The following is a 20,490-nucleotide window of genomic DNA, read 5'->3' as shown; positions in this document are numbered from 1 at the left end:
AGAGTCATGCTTATCAGGTGAGACAGGAAGTATGGAGTTAGATCCAGAAGCCATGGTGGATGTAGACACCACTGAACAGGAACTAAATATGATGCCAAAAGGCAGTCATGAGGAAAACTGTGCTCTTCAACCAAACTGCATTCTGAAGAAATTTAGAAATTAGTGGTAATAATGGAAAGGCATACACGAGTCCAAAGGGCCAATTATGAAATACAGCATCTCTCACTGACTCCTCTGATGGAGAGATCAGGGCAAATAAACTGCACCATGGCTGGCCCCACAGATGGAAAATTTTCTCCATCACATTGACATCAAAAGACCACTTGTGAGGCATCAGCATGGACCTGCTTAGTTTGTCCACAATCACGGATGCATGTTGCTGTTAGAAAGTGACTGGAAGAGATCACCCATTGCCAAACTCTTATACCTTCGACAGAGGGGGTAAGATCTGGTTCTCCTTGCTTGTTGATGTACCCGATTACCAACATGTTGGCCATCTATCACAACTGTCCTTGAATGGTGTGAGTCTTCAAAGATCTACAATGCTAGGAGGACTTATCTCATCTTTTGGATACCGATATGCATCTTGGCCTCTTTGGGAGCCATATACCTTGGACTGTCCTTCCCAAGTAGGGCTCCCCGCCCAAGCTGGGAGGCATCAGTTGTCCCTGTGGCTTTGGGGAGGGGAAGAAAAAAATGTATGGCCTTCGTGGATCTGGTTTAAATAAATCCACTAGAGAAGATATAGTTTGCATGCTTGAGTGATTTTGACTGGCATGAATAAAGAATGCTGGAGAATGGACCATTGAGTCAAGACAATCCAGTGAAGAATTCTCATATGGAACAAGGGTGATAGTAGCTGCCATGGACTTTAAGGCCTGTAGTATCAGTCAGGCTGGAAGGGATGAATTCTTGATTGTTTTCTTGACTGGATACCACAAAGGATCTTGAGTGGAGGGAAGAATGGCTATCTGACTGACTGTCAGAACGAGCACCGAAGAACTCCAGACTCTGTTGGGTTGAGTAGAGATTTGTTGCAATCGATAAATTATTCAGACATGAGAACACAGCTGAGGAAGCAGTCACTTGGTTGTATCAGTTGATGCCTGGATGAAGCAGTAAGGAGCCAGTCTAGATGCGGAAACACCCATTATCCCAGCAGTCTTAAGTGAGCTGCTACAACTGTCATGCATTTGGTGAATACCCTGGGGGCAGTCGTGAGACCAAAGGGCAGTGCTCTTAACTGATAATGATTGGCTCTGAGCTGGAAGCATTGGTATCTCCTAGACTGCCTGTTCATTTTGATGTGATAGTACACATCCTGAAGATTTATCAAGCACATCCAACTGACCTTCTGCAATATGGGCAAAGTGGACTGAACAGTAACCATCCTAAAATTTCTATACTACACAGATTTAACTTGGTTAGATCCCAAATTGGTCTCAAGTTCCCCGCCTCTTGTGCCAATAGAATCTTATGTTCCAGACCACGTCTGGTCTGGGGGGATGGGAGTTTCTTGGATGATTTTTTTCTAGCAGTTTTGTTTACTTCCAGATCTGCTGCTTTCCAAGGATTGGGAAGAACAATAGGTATTTTCTTCAGAACTGTTGGAGAACGTAGGGAAATTGGTGTGGTATAACCTCTGGATATAATTTTCTGTGTTCACCACAGTTTCAAAAACAGACCAGCCAAAACACTATGAAAGAACTCCAGGTGAAGAAAACTAGATCCCACTCAGTTTTATTAAGCGCTTTTCGTCGTTCTCATTAGAATGACTTCTTCAGATGAGTTACAGAACACAACCTACAGCTTATATATCCAACCTACAGTAATTAGACAGTAATAAATACCAATTAACTAATCAACTAGTAAACTAATTAGCTAATTGTTTTAAGATTAAAAGCGAATACATATATACACAGATCTATAAATGTGGTGCGTATATTGTATAAAATTGATACATAAATTAAATCAGGATGAATGTGAAACTAACTACACTTGTACTAAAACAATAACATCACAATTTCTTAAATATATATAGGATATATAAAAAATAATAATATAACTCTATAATAGTACTGTGACATAGTATATTCCATGCCATACAACTTGTTCAATGCGTCTAGAACAAAACTAAAAAATCTATTGGGTTATAATTTAATTTCAAAATCTGCATACAAATAACCCCCATATTAACAAGTTAAACAAGTTGAATCTATTAAAATATAAAGTATATTAAATATGAAAAAGTTAACAAATTATTAAAAAAAAAAGTATATTAATTAAATATTAATTATATATACTATTCATTACTCATCTATTCAGACTTCTGAGTTTTAGAAGACATGAAATATTGCAATGTTCATTTAGTCCTGGCGCCAAGAAAGCATTAGTTCTAAGTTGCCAGGATAGTTCGTGTTCTTCCAATAATAAATTAAGGGGGCTCTTCTACTGTCAGGTTGTACTTGATCTAACCCCACAAATTTAAAATTGTGGTTGGGATAAGAGAGGATGTGTTTTGCTAGAGCATTTTCGATTTTCATTTTCGAGATAGCATTAATGTGCTCATAAATCCTACCATGTAATCTCCTCTCTGTTTTCCTATATAAAAGCACGGGCAGTATGAACACAAAGCCCCATATACTTCCATTTTGGAGTTACAATCTATTTTATAATTAAGGTTGTATGTCTTTTTATTGATTGTGTGTTTAGTGCCCTTCTTAATATGTTTACAATAATTACAACTTCCACAGCCGGAGGTCCCTTTTGCCTTCCCTGTTGTGGTTGGTCTGCTTTCTAACAGCACTTTGAGGTTTTCACCCCTCCTGTAAGTCACCTTTGGGAGGGTATCGAACTAGGTTGAACATTTCTTATCGTATAATAAAATAGTCCAATTTTTATACAAAATGTCTCTTATTACTTTCAAGGTTAAATGTTGTAATAAACCTCATACTCACATCTTTAGTACAAGGACTATGTTCTTCTATGTTAGGACTACTCTCCCTATGTTCCAAGGGACTACTACTATTATTCGGATAAGAGTCCAACTGGGATTGATGGATTGAAATGTCTCTATTAATAGTATGCGACGCTTTTAACAATGGAATAATCACTCCATTTTCCCTCTTGGATATAACTTCTTCAAAAATATCTTTGAGAAACACCTTGGGGTATCCTCTATGATTGAACATTCCCTCAAGTAACCTACATTCCTGGATGAAATCCTCATCTCGTGTTATAATACGGGCTGCCCTAATAGCTTGACTCTTCACAATCGCTTTTTTCTGGGAGTAGGGATGTAAGCTTGTATAGTGCAGGAAAGAATTACTATACGTTTTTTTCCTGTGTATCCTAGCGGAGAATTGTTTGTTCTCATTATCCTTAGCTAACCTAACATCCAAATAGTTGATGATAGTCTCCTGAAAGTCGAATGTGAATTTAAGGAAGCTAGTGGTGCTATTCAAATAAGTTACCAATTCAATAGCCATATCTTTATTACCATATAGGCAAATGAATATATAAGCCAGGAATCGTGTATAATACTTGATATAATTTGAAAAACGTTCTGAATTAGTGATATGGTTCTCCTCCCAGTAGGCCATAACAGTGTTTGCAAAGCTAGCACCTACTAGGGACCCCATAGCCACTCCGCATTTCTGCAGATATAGATCATTATTAAACAGAAAGTAGTTGTTTGTTAAAATTATATCAAGTAAAGATGTTACCAAGTATACTTCTGTTGTCTGAGCTCCTTTTTTAACTAAATAAATGTTCACCCATTCAAGGCCTACGTCGTGTGGTATTGAGGTGTATAAATCCACGACATCTACTGTTAAGAAATTGAGCTCTTCATTGAATTCAATTCCATTAATTTTACTTAAAGCCCATGAGTCTTTACTTATTTGGGTTTCATTGTCAAGGTATTTCTTTAAAATATTATCGACCAATTTTGCACTTGCATAGGTTATAGAGTTCCTACCATCAATAAGTGGTCCAAACGGAGGGTGTTGTAAACTTTTGTGTATTTTTGGTGTAGCAAAAAGTACTGGTATTTTTGGCCATTCTGTTTTTATGTAGTTATACATATCAAGGTCTATATAACCTTCTATGAAATAATCACCCAAGTGACTCTTGATTAATCTATACGCCAAGTTTACTTCATTGACACTTGCTCTATGGTAAGTGTTGTTATCCAGTAATGAAGAAACTCTCTGAATATAGTCATACTGGTCGAACAAGATTAAACCCCCTCCATTATCTGGCTTAATCGCTCTCACATTTAAGGTTTTAAACAGTTTGAGAAAGGCTTTTTCATCAGGGGTAATATTCTATGGTCTACTGTTAATTTTATTATAAAAAACATTATTGTCCTTATTGGCCAAGTTCCTAAGGTCCAATTCCATAATGCCTTCAAAGAGTTGGAGAGCTGGGTGTAAGGGGGGATTATAGTCACTAGGGATGTGATAAACAGAACTAGTGCATTGAGGTTTGCCTAAAAGTAAATTCAAATTAAGCTTCCTACCAAACATTATAAGATCTTTAATACTCTGCACTAAGTCCATATGCTGGTTAGGTATAAATGTATATCCCCTTGATAATAATTCCACAAAACAAGGCTCGATTTCTAAACAAGAATAGTTGTAAATTTTAGTCTCCAGCTTTGTTGGTGATTATATCAGGTAGCCCAAATCTGATGACTATCTCCTCGGCTTGTTCGGGGGACGCTTGTTGTTTTTTTGTACCCTTTGGTCATTAAAGTTTTGGTATAGCCCCTTGGTATGCATAGTCGAAATTATCAAGACAGTCATTTTGGTTATAATACACATCAGTTCTTTCTCTGTTACCTCTTAGTCGATTGGCCCATGTATTACTTTCAGGTTCCTGCTGATTATTATAGTTATTATTTGGGTTAGAATAAGCCCTTCTGTTATTACAGTCCGCTTCATCAGCATCAGTTTCAACCAAAGCTTCTCTTTCTATGGCTGGGTTAACATGGGCCGTTTGGGACGGTGGTGGTTTGGGGTAGGCTGTCCCATTCTTGTAGGCTAAGCGATCTCTTGCCATTTTTTTATATTTATTTTGTTTTAGTCTAACCAAAAGTTGGTCTATTGTGGTGAAAGACCTATCATATTCAAACTTGTAACGAGGGAATTCTGAGTTTGAAAGTATTTCCTCGTTCAAGTCTTTAACTTCATTGGATAAGTCTGCAATCTGTAAGCCATAGTGTTTAGCCATAAGTTTTAATAAGTTGATCCCTTGCGTATCAAAGAAGATTATAAGTTCTTTGTGGAAAAATGAATTCTCAATCAGACCTGTAGGGTACACGTGATAACGCAACCCTTTTGGCACCAGTTTTTCATGAATACATCCATTGAGGTAATTAACCTCAAGTTGTAGCTTCTTAATTTTCAACAGTTTAGTGTCCAGCAGTTTTAGTCTATTGGTCAAAGTGGTTGCACTAACCTGTAAATCGTTGGCGTCTTCTGCCGAAAATCCCATACCATTAGAGTACTGAAAATCCATTTTAGTAGTGTCTGTTAGCCATCTTTCGAACCCAGGACTTCCAATAAGCTCTCCGACGCCTCTCCTTTCCGCTAAAGAACCCATTTCTCCACTAGTACGATTGTAATTTGATGACCCATGGGGGCTCGAGTGAGCACCATTGTCCTCTAGGTTAACGTTAACCGGTTCATCTCTTCCCGTATCAGATCCACGCTGTCGTTGTGCTGGTGTGATACCTGCGTCTAAACTGTTATTGGAAGTTGGATGAGCTGCTGTAGGAACGCTACTAGATTCAAATCTAGCCGCCAGATTGTCTATGCGTTGTGATAGTGCCATGATCAAAGAAGTTAAATTACCGTCATTGTTACGTTCCAGAAGCTGGTCTACGAGCAGCGGACTGCTGCTATTATCCATAGTACTAGGCGCAATGAAGTTTTCCATAGCCAGAAAGTCCAAAAATCACAAAGTAAACCACAGTTTCAAAAACAGACCAGCCAAAACACTATGAAAGAACTCCAGGCGTAGAAAACTAGTTTTATTAAACGCTTTTCGTCGTTCTCATTAGAATGACTTCTTCAGATGAGTTACAGAACACAACCTACAGCTTATATATCCAACCTACAGTAATTAGACAGTAATAAATACCAATTAACTAATCAACTAGTAAACTAATTAGTTAATTGTTTTAAGATTAAAAGCGAATACATATATATACACAGATCTATAAATGTGGTGCATATATTGTATAAAATTGATACATAAATTAAATCAGGATGAATGTGAAACTAACTACACTTGTACTAAAACAATAACATCACAATTTCTTAAATATATATAGGATATATAAAAAATAATATAACTCTATAAGAGAGTACTGTGACATAGTATATTCCATGCCATACAACTTGTTCAATGAATTTACTATTAGGCAAACCTCAATGCACTAGTTCTGTTTATCACATCCCTAGTGACTATAATCCCCCCCCTACACCCAGCTCTCCAACTCTTTGAAGGCATTATGGAATTGGACCTTAGGAACTTGGCCAATAAGGACAATAATGTTTTTTATAATAAAATTAACAGTAGACCATCGAATATTACCCCTGATGAAAAAGCCTTTCTCAAACTGTTTAAAACTTTAAATGTGAGAGCGATTAAGCCAGATAAGGGAGGGGGTTTAGTCTTGTTCGACCAGTATGACTATATTCAGAGTTTCTTCATTACTGGATAACAACACTTACCATAGAGCAAGTGTCAATGAAGTAAACTTGGCGTATAGATTAATCAAGAGTCACTTCAGTGATTATTTCATAGAAGGTTATATAGACCTTGATATGTATAACTACATAAAAACAGAATGGCCAAAAATACCAGTACTTTTTGCTACACCAAAAATACACAAAAGTTTACAACACCCTCCGTTTAGACCACTTACTGATGGTAGGAACTCTATAACCTATGCAAGTGCAAAATTGGTCGATAATATTTTAAAGAAATACCTTAACAATGAAACCCAAATAAGTAAAGACTCATGGGCTTTTTTAAGTAAAATTAATGGAATTGAATTCAATGAAGAGCTCAATTTCTTAACAGTAGATGTCGTGGATTTATACACCTCAATACCACACGACGTAGGCCTTGAATGGGTGAACATTTATTTAGTTAAAAAAGGAGCTCCGACAACAGAACTATACTTGGTAACATCTTTACTTGATATAATTTTAACTAACAACTACTTTCTGTTTAATAATTATCTATATCTGCAGAAATGCGGAGTGGCTATGGGGTCCCCAGTAGGTGCTAGCTTTGCAAACACTGTTATGGCCTACTGGGAGGAGAACCATATCACTAATTCAGAACGTTTTTCAAATTATATCAAGTATTATACACGATTCCTGGATGATATATTCATTTGCCTATATGGTAATAAAGATATGGCTATTGAATTGGTAACTTATTTGAATAGCACCACTAGCTTCCTTAAATTCACATTCGGCTTTCAGGAGACTATCAACTATTTGGATGTTAGGTTAGCTAAGGATAATGAGAACAAACAATTCTCCGCTAGGATACACAGGAAAGAAACGTATAGTAATTCTTTCCTGCACTATACAAGCTTACATCCCTACTCCCAGAAAAAAGCGATTGTGAAGGGTCAAGCTATTAGGGCAGCCCGTATGATAACACGAGATGAGGATTTCATCCAGGAATGTAGGTTACTTGAGGGAATGTTCAATCATAGAGGATACCCCAAGGTGTTTCTCAAAGATATTTTTGTAGAAGTTATATCCAAGAGGGAAAATGGAGTGATTATTCCATTGTTAAAAGCGTCTCATACTATTAATAGACACATTTCAATCCATCAATCCCAGTTGGACTCATATCCAAATAATAGTAGTAGTCCCTTGGAACATAGGGAGAGTAGTCCTAACATAGAAGAACATAGTCCTTGTACTAAAGATGTGAGTATGAGGTTTATTACAACATTTAACCTTGAAAGTAATACTATAAGAGACATTTTGTATAAAAATTGGACTATTTTATTATACGATAAGAAGTGTTCAACCCAGTTAGATACCCTCCCAAAGGTGACTTACAGGAGGGGTAAAAACCTCAAAGTGCTGTTAGAAAGCAGACCAACAACCACAACAGGGAAGGCAAAAGGGACCTCCGGCTGTGGAAGTTGTAATTATTGTAAACATATTAAGAATGGCACTAAACACACGATCAATAAAAAGACATACAACCTTAATTATAAAATAGATTGTAACTCCAAAATGGAAGTATATGGGGCTTTGTGTTCATACTGCCCGTGCTTTTATATAGGAAAACAGAGAGGAGATTACATGGTAGGATTTATGAGCACATTAATGCTACCTCGAAAATGAAAATCGAAAATGCTCTAGCAAAACACATCCTCTCTTATCCCAACCACAATTTTAAATTTGTGGGGTTAGATCAAGTACAACCTGACAGTAGAAGAGCCCCCTTAATTTATTATTGGAAGAACATGAACTATCCTGGCAACTTAGAACTAATGCTTTCTTGGCGCCAGGACTAAATGAACATTGCAATATTTCATGTCTTCTAAAACTCAAAAGTCTGAATAGATAAGTAATGAATAGTATATATAATTAATATTTAATTCCTTTTTTTTTTAATAATTTGTTAACTTTTTCATATTTAATATACTTTATATTTTAATAGATTCAACTTGTTTAACTTGTTAATATGGGAGTTATTTGTATACAGATTTTGAAATTAAATTATAACCCAATAGATTTTTTAGTTTTGTTCTAGACGCATTGAACAAGTTGTATGGCATGGAATATACTATGTCACAGTACTCTATTATAGAGTTATATTATTATTTTTTATATATCCTATATATATTTAAGAAATTGTGATGTTATTGTTTTAGTACAATTGTAGTTAGTTTCACATTCATCCTGATTTAATGTATCAATTTTATGCAATATATGCACCACATTTATAGATCTGTGTATATATATGTATTCGCTTTTAATCTTAAAACAATTAACTAATTAGTTTACTAGTTGATTAGTTAATTGGTATTTATTACTGTCTAATTACTGTAGGTTGGATAAATAAGCTGTAGGTTGTGTTCTGTAACTCATCTGAAGAAGTCATTCTAATGAGAACAACGAAAAGCGCTTAATAAAACTGAGTGGGATCTAGTTTTCTTCGCCTGGAGTTCTTTCATAGTATAATTTTCTGTGTTGACAGATTCTCTCTCAAAATAGGCTTTCTTGATTTGCAGACCACCTCTGCCATGAGGACAGAGTCTTCCAGTCGTGTGCCCCCCCCCCCCGCCCCTGGGGGAAACATCTCCACACTACTCCTGTAAAGGACCTTGGGACTTAAACATCTTTCTGACACCTCATTGGTTCCTAGATAAGGGACTTTGAGGGGTAGAAAAATGTACACCTATGTCAGACAGGATCTTTCCTTCTTGTCCACAACTGGACTGTGTCCTTAACCTTGGGCCAAAAACAAAAGATCTGTCAAAGGGAGCAATGACATAAGAGTTAAATGGAACCACAAAATTCACATAAGCACATCCTGGCATATCCCCGATGGGGATGCCTGAACCCACCACCTATGAGGTACCTTCTGCAGCATGGAAGACCAACCTCATGGATGAACCTAAGAGAGATCAGAGGGTCACCAGCTGCGAGGAGATTCTGCTGCCATCATTGGAGTGGACAGACCTAGAAAGAGATTTGTAAGCTCCTTGATCAAATCCCTTTGCAGTCTTAAAATGTACCAAGTAATCCAGCTGGCTAAAAACAAAGGTTGCTGAAGCATAAATATGCTTGTCAAATGTGTCCAATACCTTGGACTCCCTATTAGGTGGGCAGATAGAGAAACTCTGTTCTGCTGGCTCCTTTCTTGTAGCTGTGGCAACAATGGCATCAACAGGAAGTCACTTACTCCAGAGTATACATTCTTTGGGGGGGGGGGCAAGAATCTTATCAATTTTCTTAGCTATTGGCTCAGTGTCCAGCTCCATCCACACCAGCCAAAATACCAAGATAAGCTCATTGCCAATAGCAGACGAGGCAGACCCAAAAGACTCCAGGAGCACAGATTCACTTGAGTACCAGAAGACCAACCACATGAAGAAAAGATAATGGAAGGAGGCCTAGAGTACCTTTGAGAAAACTCCTCTAGGAATAGACAGGGGAGCCTGGATGAAACAATGTGTTTGAAGTGGAGGTGTATGGATCCAAGGGAGAGAGGTTAGATTTCATGATGTCAGATCCAGGACCGACAGGTCTGACTTTTTTTAGGACCTTGTCAGGGGTCTCCATGGAGAGAGTCAAAGCTGAATTTGAAGGACATTCTGGAGACCTTTTCCAAGATTCATTGTCCTTAATTTGAGGATCAACTTTAGCTTTTTTAGACATCTTAGTGAGTTGAGCTCCAGCCACCAAGAAACTGGATTTAGAGGTAAAGAAGCCACAGCAAAATCAACTTGTTTTTATACTCAATCAAGGCCCTAGAATTAAAGCCAAAACAAATGTAGCAGTCTATCATGGTGGGCTAGACCCAGATAAACACATATGTGGGCATCAGAATTTTGGATCTTATACCCACAGGAATTGACCACAGAGACCCAGAAAGCTGCTTCTGACATTTTAACAGGACTAACAAAAATGCAGTAACAACCAGTTCTTAGTGAAAAAAAATGAAAAACAGAAATGTGCTACTTAACTATACCAACAGACAAAGAAAACATTTAAGAAATGGAAACAAAATTAGGGAAAAAGAAAAATTACCAATGATGGTGGATAAAGTAGTACAAAGGAATACCAGCAATGGTAAGAAAAGTATAGAAAACAGTAACTTAGCTCTAAGAAAGGAAAACTTATAAAAAAAAAATAGTAAACTATGGGAGGGAGGAAACTTACAGGCAAAATACAATAAAATTAGTAACTTACAAAAATAATTTGAAAGAAAGAAAAAAACAAGGATTTCACCAAAAATGCTTGAGAGCTAGGAATCACTGCCTGAAACCTACTGGCGGAAAACAAGATCTGGATTACATTAGGTTGGTGGTGCATTATGGGTAAAGAGGAACTGAAGATTTGTAGTATCCAATGATTTGGCAGAGGCGACAAAGTCTGATCTTAGTCTGCGATCCAAACCCATCAGCTGATGAATTAATGAAAATTAAATCAGAAACTATTTTGTTGGTTTCTTTCGGCTTTTCCCGGTTAGGGGCGCCACAGCGGAACTCTGGTCCGCTAATAATTGGCAGTAGATTTTTACGTACTGGCTTGCCGGGCCTAACGCACAACCTTCAACGAAGGAATGCCCATTCACGCATGTCGCCACACAGAAGACACTCTGAGAATCGAACAGGCAACGTTTAACTGAGGCGACAATGCTACCGCAGCACCACCACCGCAGTTAGCCTGAATTTAACCCTTAGCCAGACCCAGTTAATTACTCCTATCCAAGGAAATTTTAGGAGGAACAGATATATATTTAGTTTTCAGTTTCTTTTTTCAAAGGAAAAATTAGAACAGTGTTATTAATGGCAGTAGCTACTTCACCAGGGATGGAAACATTCTAATAAAACAGGGAAACTTACCTTGTTCCCACTGCCAGAACTGACAAAAGTAGTTCTCCTTTGCCCAGTGAAACACCAACAGCTTCACAGAACGCAGCTAACCCCAAATCTATAGTGGCTGTAGGCGCTTTACCAGAGTAATCCGGGGTAAAGACGAGTGGCTGGGGTACAACTAATGGCTAATGCAGAGACACCCACCTGTGGCTGAGGAAAATTGCTAGCCTGCTGTAGTGGAAAAAACTGTTTGCTTATTCTTTTTGTCGATGGAGAATGGACAGAGCGTGGGATGATAAAGCTGAAAATTGTGCCTCTGTTACAGAGAAAACAAGCAGCAGAAACCAGTAAAAAAAAAAATTCAAGTCTTTAAAATTCACTTTTTTTTTCCACAGAAGCAGAGTAAAAAAACCTCAGTAAGTGAAACATTCTCCACAGAAAAAAAATGGTTTACTTTAAACTACTTTTAAAAACTGACAGAAAGAGCTTTCCCATTTAAAAATACAATACAAACTTGTGACAATCCATTAAACACAAACTTAAACTTTAACATTTTCCTGTTCAGGGAAGTTAAAATTTTTAAAAAGGTTTTCCCCCCTGAAGAAAACTCATCTATCCAGCAAAGTAACAGCAAAAGCAGACTGGCGATTCTTGAAAGAATCAGGATCATACTCTTCAGAGGTAGGAAAGCTCTGAAGGAGTTGGTGCCCAAATGCTTTGGAAGCAGGCCGGCTGTTATAGCCTTGCAAGAGAACCATTACATCTTAGGCTACTACAGCAATGATAAATATGAAGAACATCAGCAAAAGTCAGAGAGGCAAAGACCATCAATCTTTTACTGTTAAGTGTTAATTTCATGGCCATCTCACAGCCTCAAAATTGTGACCCTTGAGTAGCTACTGTATGGATGAAATCCATGAGGAATAAAACATTTCTTCAAAGTTGGTGTACCTTAGTCAAAAGCTGCTGATTTTCTTGCAAAGCAGCACAGGCACAGAGGAACCAGCAGTCTCCTAGAATGCCTTGCTTCACTTGTCCTTCATGATGGTCATCTGTAAATAGTCGTGGAGATGCAGAGATTTCCTGTTAAAGGGAGAGATGAAGGACATTAGTGTAGAACAGCAGCTCATGAATGACTATCTGATACACAGCAGGAAAAATGGAAGTGTGACGCCTTTTAGAAGGCCTCAATTTATGCCAATACACAATAAGCACAGCCTGAAAAAGGGGAGCAATTCTCATTTCAAACTTGTAACACCACTTCAAAAGCATATTTTAAGACTTATATAATTTACAGGTTTTGCTGCCTACTTTTAACATTTTAAGCTGTAATGATTAGACATTTAGTAAGAGAGGACTACCACAGCTGTGTCACGTTGTGCTTGTCAATTTAAAAAGCAGCTGTGGGACAGTCAGCAAAAGCATAACAGGTGCGATATTGCATAATTATAGTAGCTACATAACTGATTTCAGTAACAGCACATCTGTAAGGTCAATCTCGACAACCAAAAAAGGACTGATGCCACATGCATTTAGGAGCACAAGACAAGTAAAACTTAACTAAATTGCCAGGAATTCTCCCTCTACCATCATGCACCACACATGGTAGATTCTGTTGGATTAATTACAGCTATCAGCAGGTAAAAAGACAGAGAGAAGGAAAAAAAAAGACTCCAAATCACATTCAACAAAGTTAAGGGACTAAAAGTCAAGGAAGCTACAAGCCATGGATTATTATGTTGCAGATCATTAGGGTATATGATGTGCATATTAATATAGTTACTATTTGCTAACTGGATAAGTACAGTAGTCCAAGCACCCTTATGACTCGGGCCTTGCAGAAGTGTATATTAACAATTTTGTACATCATAACACGAATGGAGTATGAAATGATCCAAGTGACACACACAAACCTGGATAAAACAAACAAAGAGCAATTACACTTGCCAAGTATATTTGTTAGTACTACTTTTTTCTGCCTACTGCATATACATATATAGAGCAGTGAATGATAGCATTCCATATTTTTAGACACTGCCTGTTATTTGTCCATGGATAAATCTTGACAGACAGAAAATGTTTCAAAATGTGGTATTCTACCATTCAGTAGACATCAATGCTATAAAGCAACAACCTTTTATAATGAAACTTAAAACTTGGGCCATCACACAACTTGCCGTTTAATCTACAAGTCTAGGAATAACTGAGAGAGAGAGAGAGAGTCAGATTTCTTCATCCACTTGGTCACCACCTTCCTCTGCAGGGCAGAGCCAGTGGATATTACACAGTGTTCTCAGTCACTGAAAGAGCAGGAGATGCACCATCTCCAGCAAGAACTAGCTTCGCCACTGAGCACCCTATTCAACCACAGCCTAATTACAGGCTTCATTCTAGCAGAATGGAGAACCGCCATTGTCATCCCCTTGCACAAAGGTGGTGCCACTACTGACCCGGTTAACTATTGCCCCATTAGCTTGACAAGTCTGATTTGTAAAGTCATGGAGCATATTATGGATCTCAAACAAGGGCATAGGCAATCTCCAAACACTCGACCCCACCCATTTCAGATTAGTCAGGGGCAGATCTTGCCTACTAAACCTAGTTGACTTCTTTGAGACAGTCACCTAGACCCTGGATGAGGGAAAGTCAGTACATATAGCTTACCTTGAGACCTGGCCAAGGCCTTTGACACAATCCCCCACTTGGGCATCATTGAAAAGCTAACACAACTTGGTGTTAATCACCATCTTGTTAGATGGGTGGCAAACTAGCTCACAGATAGGACCCACAAGGTCTAAAGTGGCACCACCACCTCTAACAGCAGACCTGTCACTAATGGTGTTCCCCAGGGATCTGTCCTGGGACCCCTATTGTTTTGGCATCTACTTTTTAGAGGTTCAGGCAAAGACCAAGGGCCTGTGGTTGACCAAGTTTGCAGATAACTACGTTGGGTGCTGTCACAGACTCCTCAAATGACATTAACATACTGAAAGAAGGTCTCACAGCTGCAAATAACTGGTGCCAAAGTCATGGCCTTAATTTAAGCACAAAAATGTATCATACCATTTGGCAAAAACACTGCCCCTACTGATTACCACATCAATGGCAATCCCCTAAACACAACCTGTGGTTAGAGACCTAGGTACTCAGGTAGACAACAACCTCACATTTAACCATCATGTGGTGGCAGTGGTCAGAAAAGCCTTCTACTTGGTTCATCTCAAAAGTAAAGGGATTGCATCCAGAAAAAAGGATGTTACCTCTCTGTACTCCTCCATCATTAGACCTATAACTGAGTACAACACCCAGTTTGGTATGTACCTCTCCAAAACACTTCCACCAACTGGAAAGGCCACAGAAATACCAGAGGGAATCCATGGCCTCCAACACTGCTCTTATGCAGACAGGCTCAAATTACTATACACAAGGCAATATCGGACCTTGCCTTAATAGAGATGCTCCATATCCATAAGTAACTCCTCGTGCATTACCTGCTCAATATGCCTAAATCTAATATGCAACATCAACAAAACCTGCTGGCAAGGAAGGTTAGTCTCCCAGAGGCTGCCCAGTCTCTGGAATAAACTTCCCATACATGTCAGAGTACCTCGCTAACCCTCTTCAAGGATGGGAAACCACAAATTTGACCCAGGGGTTCCACCTTTGTCCCTCATTGACAGGGGCAACAGGTGCCGAATGAGGTTTCTTTTTGGGGATAAACTATTAGCTAGGCTTGTAAAGCCCCAGGGCCATTAGCCTAGCAACCCTTTATGATCTGCCACCCATCATCCCACAGAGAACTGCACATACCCATAATTTATACTTGTAAGCAGTAGCCTACGGGGATTTTTTTGTTATGCAATGTAAGCAAGTTTAACATGATGAACCTAGCTATCAGCTTAAAGTGACCACACATTTACAGCTCTGTACTGGACAATGGCTGCGACATCCTACCAAGGGATCAGTCCATACATCCTGTGGACTGCTAACCTACTTCATAATTGTCCATTCATGTGGCCATTAGCTTCTTGGTCCCTGCTTTCAGTAACTGAAAGAAAACCTGTTGGGACTGTTTCTGTGCTAATGACTCAACAGCTATAATGGATTGCTTTCTGAAATAAAGGGTCTCCCAGGTCAAGTTATCAAGCAGACCAGGCCTGAAGTTTATGCTTAATTGTGGGCAAATTTACACCTCAGTCCCCCAAGTTGAGCCTGGGTCTCTGAATTATAATGCACTCCTAACCACTTTTTCCCCCCATAGGGCAGTTGTGTCATGTGATAACATTTCAATTTTATGAATATGCTGAACAGTAAAAAGGCTTGGCCAGTATATTAAATCATATTGGTTTTATTGTAGATGAAACATTACATATATTGAGACACGTTGTGTGTTTCATGTATGAAGTTTTATGTGCTGATGCTTTGAGATATCCACGCACACCGACACATACTTGTATGCATATACTAATCAATTTGATGGATGCTTACTAAGTTGTGGTTTTAGAACTTGTACTACAGCACAGTACTATGATCTGATGACTGGCTCTGTAAAGCCCTATACAGTTCATCACTGCAAGTCTCCATCAGCTTACCTCCTTTTATGCCTATTTTGTCCATACTTTCATATACTTCGTTATTCCATCTAATCAGAATATCCCAGCTTATCTTACTCCCTCCCAGTATTTCTTCCTCCATCTCCAGGCATAAGCTAGCTTCCTATGTTTTATCTTTGCTGCCCCCACAGTAATACTCTTGGTAGCCTGCAATTTATTTTTCTTACCTTTCAGAGCCTGTGGACATGAGACTGAGGCCTGTCACTCAAATAGCAAAAGCTCACCTGTACAACAATCCACTAAGTATTAGCCCTATACGAAAGCTGTACCTGAAAGCAGCAGCCTTCTGCAATTTGTTGTTCTGCAGTAGCCCGAGAACATCAAATTGCATCCTCTATTACTCAAAACAGCAGAAATGCAACTCATCTCTCCACTGAAAACTGACTTTTCTTCCATTCTTTCCATACACTTCACCTACTCAACCAAATTTGCTGCCAAACTTATATGTAGGACACAGCTCTAAAACAACTACTCTGCCTTGAGCTACTTAACTATTTAATGCACTTGCAACTTACTGTTGTACACAATCTTATAAAGACACCTGAAAAATCTTAAACCAGTAAGAGATACCCTCAGCACTACTCACCAGGTAGAGACCACTCAACCGATAAGCTTTTAGTTATCTCAACAAAGTCTAGTAACTCAGCAGTGACTCATACTCCCATGACATATCTAAACTCTGGAACACCATCCCAATATACCTAAAACAGACCATGGCACTTTCCATCTTCAAGCCCTTACTAAACACCTAAAGCACAAGTGGTCACTGATATGCTCCTCACTTGCGTAATTAGATTTACCTTTGTCAGCTAGTACTCCGTATATCACCTTATAACCGCTACACCTTTCTGCAGAACAAGCTACCATAGGTACCTACCTATGGTGCATGGTATACTAGACTATTGGCCCTAGGGCCTATATATGCCTAGCCAAAAAGGTACCTTGGCTTTTGCCACCCAAGAAAATTATTTTCCTGTGCCCCTGTCAAGCAAAGCCACAGAAATGATCCCCAGGGTGAATGTTCTATTTCCCATCCAATCATCAAGATTCTTCTCGAGTGCTAATGATGAGCTCTGACAAATAGGTAGTCTGGTCCAGAGTATGGGAAGTCCCTGGGACAGGAATCTACCCCTCCAGCACGTTCTGTTTATTGTGGTGACACGATTTAGGTCCCTAGAGCGTGTAGCTTGGAGGAATTGGGATTTCTTCAAGTGGAGCACGTCCAACAGCTCTGGGTTTGACAAAGCTTTGTAAGTTAGGCAGAGATAGTCTCAGAGTAGCCGATATGCGACAAGAGTAAAGCTGGAGTTTTTTGAGACTGTCTGCATAGGGTATCTGTTTGAGGCCAGTAATCCTCTTTGTGAAGTATTTCAGCGGCCTTTCCAGTTGCTGTAGAGGTCTTGTGAGGTACATACCAAAAGGGGTGTTGCACTCTATAATGGGTCTAATGAGTTATGAGTAGAGGGGAACAATGACCTTTTTTTTCTGGATGAGAAACCTTTTGTGATAAGGTGTGCCACGTAGAAGGATTTCCTGACCACTGTGGCAATGTGATTATCAAAGGAGAGACTCCTGTCCACCTGTGTCCCAAGGTCTCATCACACTTTCGGTGTTAAGTAGACTACCGCCTATATGGTAGTTCATGGGTACAGAGTTTTTACCAAAGGGGATGACCATGCACTTTTTGGCATTGAGCCTGAGGCCATGGCTTTGACACCAGGCATCTGTCTCAGTGAGGCCCTTTTGTAAAATGTCCACATTGTTAGGAGTTTTGATTATGGCTCCTAGTTTGCAGACATCTGCAAACTTAGTTAGCAAAAGACCTTCTGTGTTTGGTATCTACTTCTCTGAAGTACAGGCTAACAGGAGAGGACCCAGGACTGAACCCTGTGGTACTCCACTTGTCACTGGTCTGAAATCTGATTTGGAGTCTGATACTTTCACAGTGTGGGCTCTGTCAGTAAGCCAGCTGGTAACACATCTTGTGACATAGGGATTTATACCTAGTTTTGTGAGTTTACCTATAATTCCAGAGTGGGGGATGGTGAACACCTTCGCAAGATCTAAATTGGTTGTGTGAACCAGCTTACCCTCTTACCCTCATCTATGGCTGTGGTGATTGCTTCAAAGAAGTCTATCAGGTTTAGGAGACATGATCTGCCTTTTACAAACCAGAACTGTGTGGGGTCCAGAGTTTGGAGATCTCCAATGTCTGTTTAGGAGTTGCATGATTATACGTTCCATGGCCTTGCAGAACAGGCTTGTCAGGCTAATGGGGCAGTAGTTCCCGGGGTCAGTTGTGGCTCCCCTTTGTGGAGTGGGATTAACAGTCATGGTGCGCCATTCAATGGGCACAAAGCCTGAGGTGAGGCTATGACTGAACATGGTACTTGGGTGGGATGCCAGTTCATTCTGTAGTTCATGTATACGACAGCCTGGGGTGTTGTCAGGTTCCACGGATGCTGTGTTCTTGGCTTTGGAGAGTGAGGTTTTTATTTGTGCAGCCATGATTATAGGAACTTTGCATTCTTCCGGTATAGAGATGGGCTCTTTAGGGGGTGAGGGGGGGGGGTAAAGTTAGCACTGAACCCATCTGCCAGGATGCTGGCAATATCAGTTGGTTCTGTATATTTAGTGCCATTGTGCTGTAACTCAGAGCAGATACAAGTGTTGCCATTGAGATTATTGGCACAGCTATAGAATGCTTTGTGGTAGTCTTTAGATTCAGTGGCGATTTTGTTTTCATAACTTACTTTGGAGGATTTTATGAGGGATCTCAGCTTCCTACTGAGGCTGGCCAGGGAGTTCCTCCAATCATGGGATTTTACTCTTTTGCAACAGTTTCTTTCTTCTATTGTGAAGTTTATGGCAGAAGACCACCAGATTGACTTCCTTTTTTGAGGATAGCATCTTGGTTCTGTTAAAGATAGCATGATCCATGCACTTGTGTAAGTGCATTTGTGTAGGATTCGGCAGTCATACCTCTATTATCCATCTGCATGGGTGTTGTCAAGTTTGCCACTTCTGTCTTAAGAAGCGTGAAGTTGGCTTTGGAGAAATTTTTTACGGTTGTTTCCCTAATGGGGGGCGAGGGCGGGATGTGGATAGCTACTGTGATTAGCTTGTGGTCGGATCTGACCAATAAAAAGTTGACCTCTGGTGTGGAACACCGGTCACCCATGTTGGCGATGACCAGGTCTAGGATACTGCTGCCCCTGGTGGGTGTGTGGATAAGTTGATCCAAGGCGTTGGAATTTATGAATTCCAGAAAACGTTGAGCAAGAGAGTTGGTACACGAGTAGTTCTCAGTTAATGGTGGGGTAGTTGAAATCACCCATTATTAAGGTGTTGGGTTGTACCCTAATATTTTCCAGTGTAACAAGAAAAGTGGGAAATCTGGGGCATGGTGGGGGGGGGGGGTCTGTAGCAAGCTACAATCTGGATTGCAGTCTTGCCCAGAGTTACTTGAACTTGGACAATCTCGGATGCATTATGCTGAGCAAACAGCTTGAAGGTGTGGCTATTCTTAATGAATTTAGACATGCCTCGGCCTTTATTGTTTAGGTCCGTGTTAGGTGGCCAAAAGGTGGGGTATGAATTCCAGCCTGGTAATGTAGCGGTGCTCTCTGGAGCTTTGAACCAGGTCTCTGTCACTGCACAGATGTCGATGTTCTCCATTTTAAGGAGTGCCTTGAGTGAGTGCATTTTGAGGTTTAGACTTCTAGCATTGAGTAGCACTACCTCATATTACTTGCTTGTATCTGTTATGGTGGTGAATTTGTCATTTGAACCTTACCTAAAAAAGGCACTATGGGGGTAGCAAGAGCCTTTGCCAGTATCCGGAATCCCAAAGGTGACAGGTGCAGGCCATCTCTGGCAAAGCATCATGGTCTGTCGATCCTATCATCCCAGGCAGACAGATACTGGATTCCCTTAGAATTACACCAGAAGCTTATCCAATTGTTGAAGTCAATCATTTTGTCCTTGTACTGTGGTATCATTCTGGGTTATGGCAAGATGCTACTCAGGGCTACGGTCATATCTGCCTGGGCTACAAGATCGGACAGCTCCTCCAGGTCTCCATGTAGTCCAGGAAGGTAAGTCTCAGGTCATTCACACCAATATGGACAATGACCAGAGTCATATATGTACTTGTTGTGGAGTGACCCGAGTGCACGTGTCATGGGCAAATCCTGGCACCAGACAGGTAGCGGACAGTAACTTTCTCCTTATTTAGCCTGGTGAGTGGAATATCAGTGTGCCGGACTACAGAGTCACCTC

General features: G+C 39.8%; 1 protein-coding gene across 1 annotated transcript in view; it reads right to left on the bottom strand.

The window, feature by feature from the left end:
* The window catches only part of CAPN10 (calpain 10), a 423,833-nt gene that overhangs the window by 358,539 nt on the left and 44,804 nt on the right, over positions 1-20,490 (bottom strand). Inside the window, exon 3 of the mRNA XM_044070888.1 lies at positions 12,548-12,679. Coding sequence (XP_043926823.1) covers positions 12,548-12,679 — 132 coding nt within the window. The remainder of the gene's footprint in view (positions 1-12,547; positions 12,680-20,490) is intronic.

The sequence above is a fragment of the Protopterus annectens genome, chromosome 4.part1 (assembly GCF_019279795.1).
Source record: "Protopterus annectens isolate FY-2018-M chromosome 4.part1, PAN1.0, whole genome shotgun sequence".
Classification (NCBI taxonomy): domain Eukaryota; kingdom Metazoa; phylum Chordata; order Ceratodontiformes; family Protopteridae; genus Protopterus; species Protopterus annectens.
Note: the sequence above shows the minus strand (reverse complement) of the source record. Positions and strands in the feature narration are given on the sequence as shown.